General features: G+C 35.9%; 1 protein-coding gene across 1 annotated transcript; it reads right to left on the bottom strand.

Moving 5' to 3' along the window:
- Positions 1 to 273: 273 nt before the first annotated feature.
- On the bottom strand, positions 274 to 14065 carry def6a (DEF6 guanine nucleotide exchange factor a). Its single transcript, XM_073819187.1, has 11 exons — positions 13953 to 14065; positions 11871 to 12011; positions 11176 to 11355; positions 8634 to 8861; positions 6358 to 6504; positions 6009 to 6117; positions 5239 to 5537; positions 3571 to 3737; positions 2757 to 2955; positions 2413 to 2503; positions 274 to 604 (listed from the first exon to the last, which is right to left on the bottom strand). Exons 1-11 carry the CDS (start codon positions 14046 to 14048, stop codon positions 420 to 422), a joined length of 1842 nt encoding a protein of 613 aa, XP_073675288.1. The 5' UTR covers positions 14049 to 14065; the 3' UTR covers positions 274 to 419.
- Between the last annotated feature and the right edge of the window lie 1668 nt (positions 14066 to 15733).

The raw sequence follows: 15733 nt of genomic DNA, 5'->3' as shown, positions 1-15733 counted from the left end.
TCTTCAACATGTTCCTCCCTCGCAAGAAATCCAGTTTACACGCATGAACATTTGCGAATCTCTTTGTCTCACATTTAAAAATATGTTCATGAACACATTCTGCTGCAATAGATATTAGACTATCAGATCATTTTTTAATTCACCACAATGAAACATCTTGAAAAATGGTTAATATTTATTCAGTGTACATTTTAATCTACATAAGCTTTCGAGTAACTTAGGAGTCAATCAGATATTTAACAACTACAGTACAATACTTTTTAAACAGTGTGATGAAGTGTACAAAAACATTGCTGTTTAACAAGCTATTAACAAAATTTGTAATGCATGAGGTCTTGGCACCTTGCAAAAACAACTTTCTTTCATTCAAATCAAGTCTTAACATTGAGGAAGAGGGTTTTTTATTTTCCTTTCTGAGGTTAAGGTATTTCCATGTCTCCGTTTGTAGACAAACGCTTGTCAGATTCGCACCCTCCTCTGCTTTCCATGTTTTCTTTGCTTTCCTCATCCTGCTCATCTGATTTCTGCTTCGTACGCAGTGCTGGATCCTTCTGCGAAGGGATGCGGAAGCTGGAAAAAGATCCGACTCCTGAGGACCGTTTTTCTAGACACAAACACATAACAAGAAAAAATAGGGAAGTTAGAGGAAGATTTGTGATTGTGAAAGCAACTTAAAGCAAGGGTGAAGTATCTTAAAGGAGCTGTCTTAAGGGAATGAGGTTATCTGCATTTTTTTTCTCTGAAACCACAGCGAAAAACAGTAGTTCAGATCTAGATGCATGCCACTTAGTCTTTGCATTAACCTCCTACTCAACATTTGTTGAAATGCCAAGTTAAACCAAAGATCTTGGTTCTATATACAGTGCCTTGCAAAAGTATTTATACCTCTTCATTTTTTCATGTTAAACTGCTTTAGATTACTTTTTTAACCTAAATCAATCAAATATGATCAAAATATGTTTTTAACATCTTTGCAAATTTATTAAAAATACAAAACTACTTAAAAGACTCAATTGCATAAGTATTCATACACTTATCTGGGACAGTTAACCTTTGGCAAATTAATTTCGATTTGGAAAGTCACACACCTTTCAATAAAAGGCCTAACAGCTGAAAATGCATATCAGAGCAAAAATCAAGCCTTGAGGTAAGTGCCTGTACAGATCAGAGACAGGATTGCATCAAGCCACACATCTGGGGAAGTGTTCAGAAAAAAAATTCTCACAGCATTGAAGGTTCACAGAAGCATGTAGTCTATGTTACCCTTAATGGAAAAAGTTTGAAACAACCCGGAGTCTTCCTAGAGCTGGCCTCCTGGCCAAACTGAGCAATTGATGTAGAAGGGCTTTGGTTAGACTGGTGACCAAGAACCTGATAGTCACTCTAGTTGAGCTTCATGATCATGTCATATGAGATATGCAACAGGAAAAACCTACAGAATCACTGCAACACTCCACTGATCTAGGCTTTACAGCAATGTGGCAAGACTCAATCCTCTCCTCAGTGAAGACACACAAAAACGGACATGGAATTTGCAAAAAAAGCACCTAAAGGACCCTCAGACTGTGAGAAACAGGATTCTTTTGTCTGATGAACCTCAATTTCTAAGCATCAGGCACTGCTCATCACCTGCACAGTAGCATCTCAATAGTAAAGTGTGGTGGTAGCAGCCTCACTCTTTAGTGGCAGTGGAGGGAATCGTCAGAGTAGAAGAAAAGCTCAATGCACCAAAATATAGAGATAGCTTGAATGAAAACCGAGTCCAGAGCATTCAGAACTCAGACTGGGTAGAAGGTTCACCTTCCAACAGGGCAACAACCCTAAGCACACAGCAAGAGTGGCTTATAGACAACTCTGTGTATGTCATTGAGTGGCCCAGCCAGAGCCTGGGCTTGAACCCAATCAAACATTTCTGGAAAAATCTGAAAATGGGTGACTGCCCTCATCCAGCTTGACAGAGCTTGAGAGTTGAAGAGGTGAGGAGAAGAATGGCAGATAATTGCCAAATGTTGATGTGCAAATCTCGTTGCATCATACCCAAAAATAGGCTGTAAAGGTGCTTCAGCTAAGTACTGAGTTAAGAGTATGAATACTTACGCAAAGTACATAGAGTTTTTATTTTATTTTTTATAAATGTATGAAGTTGTGGCAATTCTGTTCTTGCTTTGTCATTATGGTGCTTGGAGTGTAGATTGATGTGGAAAAATAATTTAAAACAGTTTAACTTAAGGCAGCAACATAAACAAAAAATGGTGTATGAATACTTTCGTAAAGCACTATATCACATTTTAGATAGATCTTTTAAATATCAGCCAAATTCAAACCATGAAGTATAAAAGGCGATGAGGTTATAGTCTTGTTAAAATATTTCATTTTTGTTTTAAAACATGGTGAATGAGTTAATACGCGTACCTCCTGGTCCAATAGGATGCATTAATCTGTTCATCTGAACATTCCAGTGTTTAACATTGGTGCTGGCCTGGCGAAGCTTCCTTTGAGCAGCCTGTCAGACCAAAAATAACACAGATTTAGCTACTGCCAGCATTAGTACAGTTTTTCAGTGTCACATGATCCTTCTGAAATCATTCTAATATGCAGATTTTTGGTAGTGTGGGTCTTGCATTAATGGTAATGTAGTTTTTGCATTAAAAACTACAACAAAACTAAAAGCCATACAACTAAAACCATACAAACTAATATACTAATCTGAGCTCAAACCTCTGCCCTTGGTTAGATCAAAACACAGAGAAACTCACCACCACATCCTGGTCCACTCGGTGGCGATTGGCTCTGACCTCCTCCAGCTGCCTCTGTGCCTCTTCTAGAGATCGAGACTTACTTTCCATTTCCTGTTTAAGCTCTTGTTTCTCCCGCTGGGCACGCTGGATATATTCCTCCTGCTCCTCACGGAGAGACATAAGGGCTTTCATCTTCTCCTCTTCCTCAGCCAGTAGCCTGTAACAATAAGGAACTGAGCGATCAAGCACAACCAGGTTAAAATATCACTGTGCATTTAAATTGTGCATGAACCAGACAGCATTTTGTGCTTCACTGGACAGAAGAACATCTGATGTGCCACAAATGTAATATTAATTCAAACTTAAACTGTGTTTTTTGTTTACAGTGGCATTTTGTATGCATGTACAGTGAATAGATTTGTAACAGAAGAAGAGTTGTATTGTATTTACTGAACTAAAACAGGATTTACAGTATATATCATTATTCATTATTATGTATACATTTATTTCTCTGGACAAACATATTTATGTTAAAAGAGCCTCTTCTGTCTATTACTTCCTCTGGTAACTTCCTCTTCATTAATTCCTGCAAAACCTCATGCAATTATACAGGGCAAAGCTTTTAAAACATTATTTCCTCCCTGAATGCTACTGATGAGTTTCAGCATCTTGTTTTGCGAGACACAACCCAGCACATTTAATAGAATATGCATAGAGGGTACCAAACAGTCTGCAGATGTGTCACTGAAAGCACTGTTATAACATTAGTGTGTTTGTGTGAGAAACTGAGCATGGCTGCATTGCTCAACAGTTTTTGTGTGCTGCTGCTCACCGAGCCTGTGCATAGCGGAAGGCCTCTTCGTCCTGCCTGGCTTTGATTTCCTGTTGTAACGCCTCCTCTAGCCGCTGCTGCATGGCCTCCAGTTCTTTGATTCGTGTTCTCTGTCTCTCAGCTTCGGCTTCCTTCAGTGCCATCTCAGCCTGCATGCTCGCCCGCGCCTGCACACAACCAAACAGTGGTCAGATACACCTCACAATTACTTTTTTTTATATTTATACATCTATCACAAATTAATTTAGAATAATTTAAAATTCCAGTTTAGTTACTAAATTTAAACTAAATTCTAAATTGCACTTTGTATTGAAAGGTAAGGAAGCAGAAGTAAGATGAACTAAAATTCAAATAAACATTTGTATAAAAATAAATAAATAAATAAAATAAATAAATAAAAAATAAATAAATAAAAAATAAATAAATAAAACCTTTTTATTTTTATTATTTAAAACAAAGGATAGGTAGTTAGATATATAGATAGATGAAGGAATGATAGACAAATGAACTGACAAATGCCAGATTAAACGATAGGTAGACAAATGTACAAATAGACAGTTGATTGAACGAATGATAGGTAGATAAATTAACAACAGAAAGATGAATAGACAGACAGACAAATGAACAAACAATAGATAGAAAGATAGATGAACAAACGAATGCTAAATGATAGATTGACAAATGAATGAACAATAGATAGATGAATGAACTATAGACGAATGAACGAATGACATAGATGCACAGAGAAATTATCAAAGATTGATAGACAAATGAACAAACAATAGATAAGATCGATAAATGGATAGATAAACAACAGAGATAGACAAATGATAGATAGATAGATAGATAGATAGATAGATAGATAGATTAAATTAACAAACGATAGATGAACGAACAATAGATAGATGAACGAACGAACGATAGATAGATAGATAGATAGATAGACAAGTAAACAAATGAACAATAGACAAATTAATGAACAATAGATAGACAAACGATAGATGGATAGAGACGAATGAACAATTGACAAATGGATGGATAGATATAGATAGATGAAATTTAAAAAATTACGAACGATAGGTTGATAGGTAGATTGGTAGGTAGACAGATGCATGAACGAACGAATAATAGATGACGAATGAATAATAATAATAACAGACGAATGAATAGACGAATGATAGATGGATAGATGGATAGATGGATGAACGGACGGACAAAGACAGACAGACAGACAGACAGACAGATGGATGAACGGACGGACGGACGGACGGACAGAGACAGACGGACAGAGACGGACGGACGGACGGACGGACGGACAGAGACATACAGAGACGGACGGACGGACGTACAGAGACAGACGGACAGAGACAGACAGACAGACAGACGGACAGAGACATACAGAGACGGACGGACAGACGGACGGACGGACGGACGGACGGACGTACCGACAGACGGACAGAGACAGACAGACGGACAGAGACAGACGGACGGACGGACAGACAGAGACATACAGAGACGGACGGACGGACGGACGTACAGAGACAGACGTACAGAGACAGACGTACAGAGACAGACGGACAGAGACAGACGGACAGAGACAGACGGACAGACAGACAGACAGACGGACAGAGACAGACGGACGGACGGAAGGACGGACAGACAGATTACCTCTTCAGCCTCCTTGAGCTGGATCTCCAGGGCCTTCTGGAGTTGTTCGTGTTGCTGTCGTCTGCGGAGTTCGTCCTGCTCCAGCAGCGCCTGCGCCTGTCTTTGTGCCTCTTTCAGCAGCTCCAGCTCTGCCATCTTCCGCTCCCGCTCCTCCTGCAGAGCCCGTAAGCGCTGAAGCTCCTGCTCCTTCGCTTCCCGCCTCTTCTCTCTTTGTTCCCGCTGCTCACGCCGTTTCAGCTTTAGGTCCTTATGAAGAGATTTTTTACCCTCCACATGCAGCCGGATGGCTGTTTGGATAGCTGGTGGAAGAAAGAAACACTATAAATGCAAAATGTAGCATTTTCGGGGGAAAAAAGCCCAACTTCAAGCTATGATAACCTAGGCTTAAGTTTATGGGATTTTTTATCACCTGTTTTAGCCACCAGGTGAAAGTTGCCTGGTTCAAGAAATCAGTTTCATTTTAGAAAGTCACATGAAACACCCAGTGAGTAAAAACTCAACCTTCGAAATGTCACAGGTTTCCATTAACAGAGGTGTTTCCAAAGCACAGTGACATTTTTTTTTTTAAATGTGTTTAAAGGTTACACAGCAACAATGGCTAATTGTAAAATGTAAAGAAAAGTAGCCTGTTGAACAAGGTGTCTCTTGAAGAAAGGGAAACTAGACAGGGAAATAAACATCTTCAAACTCTCCTTACAATTTACACAGCCCCATTACCAAACAGAATACCTGAGGAATAATCAAAAAGCCAAATCATATTGCTTACAGACCTGTAGTCCACTCCTGCCTCTGTTTGGTGTCAGACGCGCTGAGTTCATATGTCTTGGTGAGTGTCTTTAGACAGAACATACACCTCTTCCCATCTCTGTCCGGAAGAACCTTATATACAAAGCAGAGAAACATTTCACACATGGCTCTGTTCATCATTGAAGTAGATGTTCTCTTTGTATTGTGTGCTAATGGACAGCAAGGGGAAACATCCTTAGACCACGTCAATAGCCAACTAATAATGCTGACAAGTTCCTGTGACTCATACGCATTCATGAGGTCGCCATTATAGAGTACACCAGCTTTACTTCTAATAACAACACATTCAAACCACAGGCACTTGTGTCCTACCTCAACACAGCAGTTTCCATCTAGTTGAATGTTGCCTTTGCGGTCTTTGCGGTCCTCGCTAGTGAAGTAAATTAAAGTGCTGGGTCTCAGGGTGAACCAGCGCTCAGTCCAGTTTCTCCTCAACTGACCTTTCTTCCACAAATATCCCTGGTGTCAAGAAGCAAGGATTTTTTATGAATACATTATACATACAGACACAATTGCATGTCACATTAGAACATTATCATGTTCAACAGGGTCTTTCTCAGGAAATGGTGCCATATGTGTTTAGGGTGTTTCAGTGATGTACTACAGATATTTAAAAGGGATAATGAACTTAAATCACATTATTTAATAGATTAACCTTTGTTTAGTGAGTAATGCCAAAGCACTTTTAAAATGCAACCATTTTATATATATTATTATTTTTATTTTAAATGTAGTTTTTCAATGAATTTGTCAAAAATTACTGTTCATCGTAATTATAATCATAACATTGTAAAAAAAAAAAAAAAAAAATTCAAATAAATGCTGCTGTTATTTAGACATTTTCAACATTATTAATAAAAAGAAATATTTCTTGAGCAGCAAATCAGTATATTAGAAGGGTCATGTGACTGTAGAAGCCTTTTTCTGCAACTGTATGAAAAATAAAAAAGGTAACTGCAACTTTTTAATCTCACAATTCTGACTTTTTTTTCCTCACAATTACAAGCTTTCATCTTGCAATTCTGACTTTTTTTATAATTGTGAGATACAAACTTGCAATTACAAGTAATAGAATTAAGATATAAACAGGCAATTCTGACTTTTTTCTTCAGAATTGTGTGATATTAACTCACAATTGCGAGTTATAGTCAGAACTGTACACATCCCACAATTCTGACTTTTTTATTTGAATTGTAAGATATAAACTCACAATTATGAGTAATAAAGTCAGAATTGTGAGACAAACAGGCAGTTCTGACTTCTTTCTTCAGAATTGTGAGATATAAACTCGCAATTCTGACTTTATGTGAATTGTAAGATATAAACATGCAATTACGAGTAATAAACTCAGAACTGCGATATAAACAGGCAATTCTGACTTTTTTCTTTAGAATTGTGTGATATAAACTCACAGTTGTGAGTTATAGTCAAAATTGTAATGCATAAACTCGCAATTCTGACTTTTTTCCTTGCTATTGCAAATGTACATCTCGCAATTCTGACTTTTTTATGTGAATTGTAAGACATTAACTCGCAATTATGAGTAATAAAGTCAGAACTGTGAGATATAAACAGGCAGTTCTGACTTTTTTCTTCAGAATTGTGTGATATAAACTCTCATTTGTGAGTTATAGTCAGAATTGTGAGATATAAACTCACCATTTTGACTTTTTTCCTCGCAATTGCAGGTTTACATCTCGCAATTTTGACTTTTCTTAGAACTGTAAGATATCAACTCACAATTATGAGTAACTATAAAGTCAGAAATGCAAGATATAAACAGGCAATTCTGACTTTTTTCTTCAGAATTGTGTGATATAAACTCACAATTGCGAGTTATAGTCAGAATTGTGATGTATTTAACTGTTTTTGACTTTTTAATGTGAATGCTAAGATACAAACTCGCAATTATGAGTAATAAAGTCAGAATTGCGAGATATAAACAGGCAGTTCTGACTTTTTGCAAGTTATAGTCAAAATTGCAAGATATGAACTCATAATTGTGAGGAAAAAGTCAGAACTTCGAGATATAAACTCGCAATTGCAAGTTATAAAGTCAGAATTGCAAGATATAAACACAGTTGACTTTTTTCTCAGAATTGCATTTGTATTTCACATTTGTGACTTTTTCTCTCGCAATTTCAAATTTATATAATGCAATTCTTACTTTAATTTGTAATTGTGAGTTTAAATCTCAACAATTCAGAGAAAAAGCCAAAACTGCGGGTTTGGATCATGCAATTCGAGTTAAAAAGTGACAATTGTGAGATATAAACTTGCGATTCTGAGACAAAATTTTACAATATTAGTTTTAAATGTATATTTGGTGACAGAAAAAAGGCTTCCTTCAATAACATAAAACAGTAGTATATATAATACTTGTAATAATAGATTGGTAATGATAAATAACACTTGGTATTTTACATAGCTGCAACCACATTTAGACTTGGAGTAATAGTTTAGGAATCAACCATAAAGAAATCCTAAAATTGTAAAAGGACAAATGGCCCAGTTACCAGAAAATGATACTATAGTATAACAGACATGATTATTAAATAAATACTAATATTAACAGATAAAGCTATTACCTCTTTCAGCACATCACCCACTATTTCCCGGTACACCTCCTCTATTGCCATACTAATAGTTTCTTTGGCAATGCCCCTCGTTAGTTTCCCAGAATTCATCATCTCCAGAAAGGCCCATACAGTAAAGCCATTCTGCTGAATCGAATCTTGGGAAATGAAGTCCTCCAGTTCCACAAAATTCAGCTCGACGCTCATGGCCATGCATATCTTCTTCAGCAAATATTCAACCTGTGAAAAAAAAAAAAAACAATAATGTTTTCATGTGAGATTGTGTGCAGATAAGAGCAGCCATCTGATGCTACTGCTGTGCATTTACCAACCAGCTTCAAAATACTGCGTTCAAACAGTGCTTGCTTGTTTTAATACTGCAACTACTATAATTGATTTATAACTATGATAGCACCAAGAATTATGTTTGTACATCACTTTCTTTCTTTCTTCTCTTTTCTGAAACTATCACAAGTTACAATTCACCAACTGTTGCAAAACAGGGCGCAGGAAATCAACCAAGCTGCAAGACAAGAAACGGCACAAGGGCGTTGGGAAAACAGACACATTCAGCAAAGACAAATAAAAGAGTACAAAAATGACATTATTTGAACCATGTAAATGCAGTTGCCAAAAAAGATATCTAAAACTTTATATATTTGTAAAGGCTTGACTATACTGTTTTACCAATCAAATCAGCTCTAACATTTTCCCAGTGACAGCTACATCACCCTTGTTTCCTGGCAAAATCTATTTAAAGAAAACAAACACCTGCTAGTGTGAAGCATATATGCATGTATGCAGCTGTGCTGTTCACAATGAAAAGCAGACAGGGTACTGACGAACATGACATAAAGCTTAAGTCAAAAGTTTACATACACCTTGCAGAATCTGCAAAATGTTAATTATTTTACCAAAATAAGAGGGACCATGCAAAATGCTTGATATTTTTAATTTAGTACTGACCTGAATAAGACATTTCACATAAAATATGTTTACATATAGTCCACGAGAGAAAATAATATATGAATTAAATGTTTAAAAGTTTACATACACTTGATTCTTATTACTGTGTTGTTACCTGAATGATCCACACCTGTTTTTTTTTTTTTATTTAGTGTTAGTTGTTTATGAGTCCCTTGTTTGTCCTGAACAGATAAACTGCAAGCTGTAGAAAAATCCTTCAGGTCTCACTAATTCATTTTTGTGTATTTGAACTCTTTCCAACAATGACTGAGGGACTCATATACAGCTATTACAGAAGGTTAAAGTGTTTACTAATGCTCCAGAAGGAAAAACGATGCATTAAGAGCTGGGGTGAACTTTTGAACAGAACATTTTCCTTATTTTGCCCAAACATCATATTTTTTAAATCTAGTACTGCCCTTCAGAAGCTACACAAGGTACTTACATGTTTTCCAGAAAACAAAGTAAGTTAAATTTACCCTGATCTTCAAATTCAGGCTCTTAATGCATTTTTTTTTTTTTTTACTTCTGAAGCATCAGTGAGCATTTAAACCTTCTGTAATAGTTGCATATGAGTCCCTCAGTTGTCCTCAGTGTGAAAAGATGGATTTCAAAATCATGCAGTCATTTTGGAAAGGGTTCAAATACACAAAAATGCTGAAAAACCAAAGAAGGGTTTTTCTGAAGAACAGCGGGCAGTTTAACTGTTCAGGACAAACAAGGGACTCATAAACAACTATAACTAAACAAAAAAAAAACACAGATATGAATCATTCAGGTAACAACACAGTATTAAGAATCAAGTGTATGTAAACTTTTGAACGGGTTAATTTTGATAAATTCTACTATTATTTTCTATAGTGGACTTTTTATAACGTCTTTTATGTGAAATATCTTTATTCAGGTCAGTACTAAATAAATAAAAAAATAACATGCATTGTGTATGTTCCCTCTTATCTTGGTTAAATAATCAACATTTTGCAGATTCTGCAAGGTGTATGTAAACTTTTGACTCCAACTGTAGGCTACTAGCAGATTTGGTTCTATGATTATGTCAGAAACCGAAAAACCTGCAGGGCTTTTAATGATAAACAGTTTCAGTTGAAGAGAAAAAAAAGCTAACAGCGTATAGCCAACGGTGGTCTTGTGGTTAGCAGCAGCTTTACGTTGTCTGATGGGATTTACGTTCAAATTCCCAGCATTGAAAGAGTCAGGAGACAGATAAGGGTACAAAACATCTTCTAGTTTTAAGAAGTAACCTAAAGGCCCTAAAAATATTTTAGGCAAATGTGTGAATCACACTTCTAAATGTGTGAATATCCCAGCATTAAACAAAATTTGAAACTAACTTACTAACTGGTCTCATTTTAGTAGATGTTTGATATCACTTCTCTTCAGAATAACCACATGTTGATCATGTTTACCATTAACAAGAATCAATAACGATTTTAAGCGTGGCTTAAGTGTCAAACATTTGGAGCCACCATTTAACACCTTCCAGGTAAATAAACTTCTAGTACTCATAGCACAATTGTGTACTGGAGGCTTCTAAAAACACATCTAAATGACAAATAATGCATGATCTCACCTCATCAGGGATCATGACCAGAGGATATCTATCCTCAGAGAGAAATATGAACAAGCACCAGAGCCGGAAGGCATCTTTTCCAGGTAAAACACACTTTCCCTCTGGTCGATAGTTCTTTTTGGCAGTAAGAGTCCAGCAGAGCTCATCCACATTTTCTTTAACAAATGTGCCTTCCACCACCTTAGAGAGGAGAAAAACACTTCTGATCAAGAAATGCAAGAACGTTAATCATGCACAAGAAACACATTGTCTTACACAGGATGATACAGTGCCTTGCAAAACTATTCATACCCCTTTATTTTATCATGTTTTGTTATGCTGCAGCCTTATGTTAAACTGCTTAAAATAACTTTTTCCCCCACATCAATCTACACTCCATACACCAAAATATTATTTTGTTCATAAAGTGTCCCAGAAAAGGGTATGAATACTTATGCAATGGAATCATTTAAGTGTTTTATTTCTAATGAATTTGCAATGTTACAAACCTGTTTTTTGCTTTGTCATTATGGTGTATGGAGTGTAGACTGATGTGGAAAAACAGAGTTATTTAAAGCAGTTTAACATAACAGGCTGTAGCATAACAAAATGTGAAAAAAATGGTATGAATATTTTTGCAAGGCACGGTATATAATGCCTGTGTCTCAAAACAAAATACATACTAAGATTTAAGAGAATGTAATGAGGTTGTGTACCTTGTCCAGGATGTATTTGTTGAGGTAGGGCATGTATCCCTGACTGGACACTGGACCGTCGTCATCATCTCGGAAGTGTTCCTCGAGAGCCGCTGGGTCGTGTGGGATACTCAGAACCGTGTAGAGATTATGAGACAAAACCTGCAGAGTAATAACACCTCAGAATGAGAGTCCAAACAGCTGATAAAAACATTACAAAAAATCCACACAACTTCAGTCCATCAGTTAGTGGCTTGTGAAGTGAAAAGCTGCTTGTTTGAGAAACAAATTCATCAAGACATGTTCACTTTAATCTGGCTAAAATGGTCCATAATACATCATAATGCTTCCTCCAGAGATAAAGTCCATCCCCTGTTGTCCTTAGACATGAAAATCCACTAAATAGAATTGTTTTGGTCTGTTTTTGCTTGTAAACTGTGCTTGAAACTCTTTATTTTATCAGCTGTTTGGACTCTTCTACATATTAAATGGCCTAAGGGTGAGTACATTTTCAGCAACTTTTTATTTTTGTGTGAACGGAGTCATGGTTTATTGTGATGTTTTATCAGCTGTTTGGTCTCTTATTCTGATAGCACCCATTCACTGCAAATGATCCATCAGTGATCAAGTTAAGTAATGCTAAATTTCTCCAAATCTGATGAAGAAACAAACTCATCTACATCTTGGATGGCCTAAGAGCGAGTACATTTTCAGCCATTTTTATTTTTGTGTGAACGGAGTCATGGTTTATTGTGATTTATCATATGTTTGGACTCTCATTCTGACGGCACCCATACACTGCAGAGGATCCATTGGTGACCAAGTTACGTCATGCAAAATTTCTCCAAATCTGTTCTGATGAAGAAACAAACTCATTAACATCTTGGATGGCCTAAGGACGAGTACATTTTCCTCAATTGTTTATTTTGTGTCAACTATTTCTTTAAGTTTTCCACTTGAAGTTCAGAATAGACCTGAAATGAGATTTTTAAAAGCATAAATATTTTATACATCATTGAAAGGAGGCAGATCACATGTAGAGTTCTGCTCTATTTATACACAGTACTTTTAGATTTTCAACTCACACAGAGGTTTGATTTAACCCACAATAATGGGATCAAAAGTCACATTTATTTACTTAAATATTTAGTAAGATTAACTAGAGCAGGCAAGATTTTGAAACAAATAATCTGCTGATAGACTCACAACAGCAGGGTTACATTGCATTACTTCTCTAACTTTGTTCTGGAACTTCTCTAAACGTTTCTTTGAAAACTGCAGAGCTGACGGTGTGGACTAGAAATGAGTACATCAAACCATGATGTTACAAAGTACAGAAAGTGTGATCTCACGACACATCCGGTGACCACCGTTCTTAAAGCCGAAGATTCAAAGGTGAACAGTTTGAGCCCATTTACAGCTTCAGACCAGTCAGAGATGCCTTGTTACAGCTGGTCAGCTTGAGATATGGACTGGACAAAACATAATCATGGGTCTGAACATAAGTAACCACCTGTACAGCCATACAAATGACTCTGAACAAACAGAACACGGTCTATTTTAGCATAATGTGCTTTAAGAATAAAGAATTTTGCAAAACCTACACAAAAATAAATAAATGAATAATAAAAATAAAAAAAGAAGCAAACATGATACTGCAACTCACAGTATAAGACCAGACATAACCTTCATAAATGAAGGAAAAAAAAGAAAGAAAGAAAAAAAAGTAGGTAAGAAAAGAATTTCTATAAAAATAATCTGACTATGATTGAACAGTTCTCTTCAGTCTTATAATTGGACAATTGTAAAAGAACACCTATGACCCGATACTCAGTAAGTTCACCATAGACCATGTGGCATAATTTGCTCACACAGGAAACAAATTGCAAACAGTTAAAAGATGCCATGCACTTGCTTTAAGAATAACATAAAAATGAGACAAAAATAACGCATGTAATGAGTTGATCACTGATTCCTCTTTCTGTCCTTTAGATTGAGGAATATGTTTTTAATTTGCAATTTAAAACCTTAAGATCTGAGAGCCATACCAGACCCCAAATTTCAACCTCCAAAATCCAAAAGTTTTATGATTTTGCAGCTCACCTTGAGTTGAGACTTGGATACCTTTCCACTCTTCTCCACATCTAGAGCGGTGAAAGCGTACCAAATGGACTTGAGCAGTTCTGAGCGCAAGTCCATGACTGCAGCAATTTTACTCTTCGTTATTCCTTTTTTCACAAGCTCTCGCTCTTTCGTTCAAGGCCACCCACACCCACAGCAAAAGTGTGCATCCTCCAACAGGCAAATCACACCCCCTGCTGGGCCAAAACTCAAAAAGGAATAAAGATCATTAAATGTTTAGATTTGAACTCAAAATAGAAAGCATCAAAGCAAAGAATTTTAAGAAAAAGTACATTGAGATCAATGAAGTGTCTCATACAGAAATTACTCAAGTCATGTTAAACTTACCTCAGATTTTGGAGCAAACAAAAGTGGTCTGTAAGAGCCAAATCAGTCCTTGTTTGAGTCTATTTATAAGCTATGAAAGAGGAAGCACCCATTTGGCCCTGTGAAGACAAGTAACCCTTAAAAAAAAGCCTGTAAGAGAGTTAAGACAACCCCCAAATGAAAGCCATGCTGCAACTTCTGAGCTCTATAAACCCTCAGCCTGAAAATATGTGGAATAAAATAAAAATTAAAAGAGTTACCATAAGCTCTAAATGAAGCCATTTTGCAACTTCAGAGGTCTATAAACTCTCAGCCTGAAAATCTGTGGAAGAAAAATCAAATAAAATTAAATAAAATTAAAAAGGTTTACATAAGCGCTGAATGAAAGCCATTTCACAATGTCAGAGGTTCACAAACTCTCAGCCTGAAAATCTATGGAAAATAAAAGTAAAAAAAAAAAATCTGTTGAAAATAGAGTCAACACAAGCACTGAATGAAAGCCATTTTGCAACTTCAGAACTCTTAACCTGAAAATCTGTGTCAAAACAAATAAAACAAAATACAAAACAAAATAAAAAAAAAATACAAAACAAAACAAAATGAAAACACAAAATAAAAAACAAAACAAAATGATAGTTAACAAGCAAATGAAAGCCATTTTGCAACTTCAGAGGTCCACAAACTCTCAGCCTGAAAATGTGGAAAAAAAATTAAAAAATAAAATGAGTTAACACAAGCACCGAATAAAAGCCATTTTGCAACTTCAGAACTCTTAACCTGAAAAAACAAAACAAAACAAAATAAATAAAAAATACAAAACAAAACAAAATAAAAACACAAAATAAAAACAAAAAATGATAGTTAACAAGCAAATGAAAGCCATTTTGCAACTTCAGAGGTCTACAAACTCTGAGCCTCAAAATGTGTGGAAAATAAAATAAAAAAAATGCAATACAATAATAATAATAATACAAATAAAATCTGACATGAGATAACAATTGCCAAATGAAAGTCATTTTGCAACTTCAGAGGTCTACAAACTCTCACCCTGAAAATGTGTGGAAAAAATAAAATAAATAAAAAAAACTTAACACAAGCCCCAAATTAAAGCCATTTTGCAACTTCAGAGGTCTACAAACCCTCAGCCTGAAAATAAAATAAAATCAGTTAACACAAGCCTCGAATGAAAGCTATTTTGCAACTCTACAAACTCAGTCTAAAAATCTGTGAAAAATAAAATAACTTCCTGGTGAATATCATAAAACCAGTGAAGATATTTCCACCCAAAATCAACAGAAAAAAAAATCAGACATTGTAAACAATAGATAAAATTAAACTTATTAAGGACCATTAAAATGAATTGTATTTTGCCATTTTCATGACAGATTACCACACACAAAACCATCTCTATCTATATGTTGTAAAATTATTTGTTG

The sequence above is a fragment of the Garra rufa genome, chromosome 15 (genome assembly GCF_049309525.1).
Source record: "Garra rufa chromosome 15, GarRuf1.0, whole genome shotgun sequence".
NCBI lineage: Eukaryota > Metazoa > Chordata > Actinopteri > Cypriniformes > Cyprinidae > Garra > Garra rufa.
The sequence above is the reverse complement of the archived record's forward strand: the minus strand, read 5'-3'. Positions and strand labels throughout refer to the sequence as shown.

Coding starts and splice junctions, on each gene's coding strand:
- def6a (XM_073819187.1), bottom strand. CDS start 14,048: ATGGACTTGCGCTCAGAACTGCTCAAGTCCATTTGGTACGCTTTCACC. Junction 6,505..8,633: donor TGGGTGATGTGCTGAAAGAG/GTAATAGCTTTA, acceptor TCTTGACACCAG/GGATATTTGTGGAAGAAAGG. Junction 605..2,412: donor GCATCCTATTGGACCAGGAG/GTACGCGTATTA, acceptor GTTTGTGTCTAG/AAAAACGGTCCTCAGGAGTC.